Here is a 2,647-nt window from a genome sequence, read left to right as displayed (position 1 = left end):
ATTTTTGATGGCTGAGAGTAGATTAAATTCCCTTCAAAAGAAAAACATAAAAAGTCAGCATCATCAACGAACTTTCTCTGAGTAACCTCAGCAGCAGGAAACATATATGATGTAAAGTAAAAAGGAAAGACTAAGAGAACTCTTGTAGAAATTTCAACTCATGATAAATAGTGAACTTAAAAAACTATGGCACTTGGCATCAAAAATGTCACAAGAATATCCATGTGTAATACCACAAATTTTATTTAAATTGTTAAGAATCTTGGTTTGCTACTTTAGCTATTACAGAATTTAAGAAGAATAAGTTTTGGGAAAAATTAGTTGTGGCTGCACCAGAATGAAGTCTCACAAACATATGTCTTTATTTCCAGCCTACAGGGGCAGGGACAATGGCCTCCTCTGACCTTGTGGGTACCAGTAATTCAGACATACATACATGCTGACACAATACTCATAAATATAAAAATTAAATAAATCATTTTATTAAAAATGAGAATAATTATCTCTTTTTGAGAATATGGTGGCACAAAGACTGTATGTGTTTCAGCATATTGGTTATTCTGTTATCAGAACTGATTTGCACCAAAGGAGTAATTGTGGGATAGACATTCATCACAAACTTCTGAACACTCAGGATCACTGGGTCATACATCCGTAACAGGACTGCAGTGGATGATATGATGATGTCCACCCAGTACATGACCACAAAGGAAACCACCAGCAGCAAGATGGTCTGGGTGGCCCTTTTCTCAGGAGATGCTCTCAGGTGGCTAAGGTTGTGAAGATGCTTGCGTTGCCTCTGATGTCTGAACAAGGTAATCACCATGTATGCACTTGTGGCCAACATAAGTCCTACAAGAAATACATCTCTGGAGATTGTCACTGTTAAAATCAGTGCCCTGATGATGTAGTTCATGGAGAGGAGTGAGCAGGATTTTGTGACCTTCATCTGTTTGGTCTCACTCACGTTGGTAAAAACACCAGAATAGATTATTCGGTGACTAGTGAATGACACGTTGAATGACCAAATAAATAAGAACGCAGAAATCATGTACTTTTTAAGTTTGTATTTAAATTTTGCCAAGAAAGAGGAACTGGGACTGATAGTGACCGCCTGGAACACACTCAGGAGGCAGGTGAGGCAGATGGAGAGGCTTCTCATCACCCTGCTTATGTAAAAAGTTGTCTTACAATTGAAGTCATTCTCAATGCTTAGTGACCCAAATATGTCCCAAAGCCAAGTATTTCCTCCAGTGAGGAGCAGCACCATGTGGATGAAGGTTAGTTGACAGGAGATCATGTCTGTGGGCTTAGGTCTGTAACACAGAATTATGAAAGTATAGAAAACAAGGAGAAACATATTGGCCAGGATTCCAAATCCAACTTGGAAATTAAAGACAATCTTTAATGAGGACATATGTAGAAATTGTATTCACCTTAAGAGCATGAAATAACAAAAGGATATTTATGCCCTGGCAATGTTTAAGCATGCATGATCATCCCATATGTTGTGGCTCTGTTGACCTTGCTCATATTAGGTTTCTTCGTCTAAGTTGATGAGGGCAACTGATCAGGTATCTTGTTCAAGAGGGTACCAGATCCCAATACAGATGATTGTGGAAACCTATTTCAAATATTTGACAAAAATAATGGAGTGTTTACCAAACTTTGGTTTCACTGGTCAGTATATCTATATCATCATTCCGTTTTGCCTATTTTTTCTTGATTAACCCATCTCTTTAATTTTTGAAGTTCCACATTAGACTTGTCCTATCTTTCTATATACTCTCATTAGATCTCCTGGATATACAGCATTTTCAGTCACATCAACACAGGATGCAGACTTTGTGTGCCTGTAGTGCACCTAGACCTCATGCCTTAGAAATTCAATCCTACTGATTTGACTTACATTGCCTTGTTTTATAGTTAATATTGGAAACATCAGTGATGAGAATAGAGGAGCATAATCATATTTGTAGAACTATTAATAATTAGGCTGTTTTGGGGAGAAATCACTAAAGAAATCCAAAAGAGTAAGGTGAATCAGTTTTATATTTCATAATTTTAATAATCTCGAATTTACAACTATTCATATTTTCATTCACAATTCTGATGGTATCAGAGTTGATAATTCATGATAGTCCCACCATTTTAATCAGTGGGATGTCTGTCTCAATTCATTTATTTATTTTTATTTTTCATCGAACTCACCACCCCACAATCTGGAATTAAAGACAATGATACAGTTGGAGGCCATTAGTGCACTTTCCACACCCTATTAATTGTGTAACCATTATTGTTATAAATGCTTCTATATCTCCCAGTTTACTTCCCATCCCCCTTAAAGTTTGTGTGAAGTCTACATATGATTTAAAGAACTAACCCTCAGCTATCAAGACAAAGGTTATTTTTTTTCAGAGGAGGACAGTGGTGGGTAGTAAATCATTAATAGTATGATTCCTATGCGTGTTTAAGCTATTCCTTGTTACTTTACCACCTATTCCATCTTCTGTATTTTTATCTTCCTCTTTAACTAAGAATCTTCCATTTTCTCATTTTCTGTATCAAATCAATGGTCTCCTGCTTCCTCCCCTGTACTTTCCTCCCACCTCCTTCTATATGTACTTCTTTCCTCCCTGCTAAGGAG

At 36.8% G+C, this 2,647-nt stretch overlaps 1 protein-coding gene across 1 annotated transcript; it reads right to left on the bottom strand.

Annotated features, from left to right (window-relative positions):
• Nucleotides 1–499: 499 nt before the first annotated feature.
• On the bottom strand, nt 500–1,417 carry LOC125397706 (vomeronasal type-1 receptor 90-like). The gene has a single exon (XM_085691330.2). The coding sequence runs from the start codon at nt 1,415–1,417 to the stop codon at nt 500–502; it is 918 nt and encodes a 305-aa protein (XP_085547456.2).
• Between the last annotated feature and the right edge of the window lie 1,230 nt (nt 1,418–2,647).

The sequence above is a fragment of the Myodes glareolus genome, chromosome 6 (assembly GCF_982192425.1).
Source record: "Myodes glareolus chromosome 6, mMyoGla1.1, whole genome shotgun sequence".
In the NCBI taxonomy this organism is placed as follows: domain Eukaryota; kingdom Metazoa; phylum Chordata; class Mammalia; order Rodentia; family Cricetidae; genus Myodes; species Myodes glareolus.
This window is presented reverse-complemented; position numbering and strand designations above follow the sequence as displayed.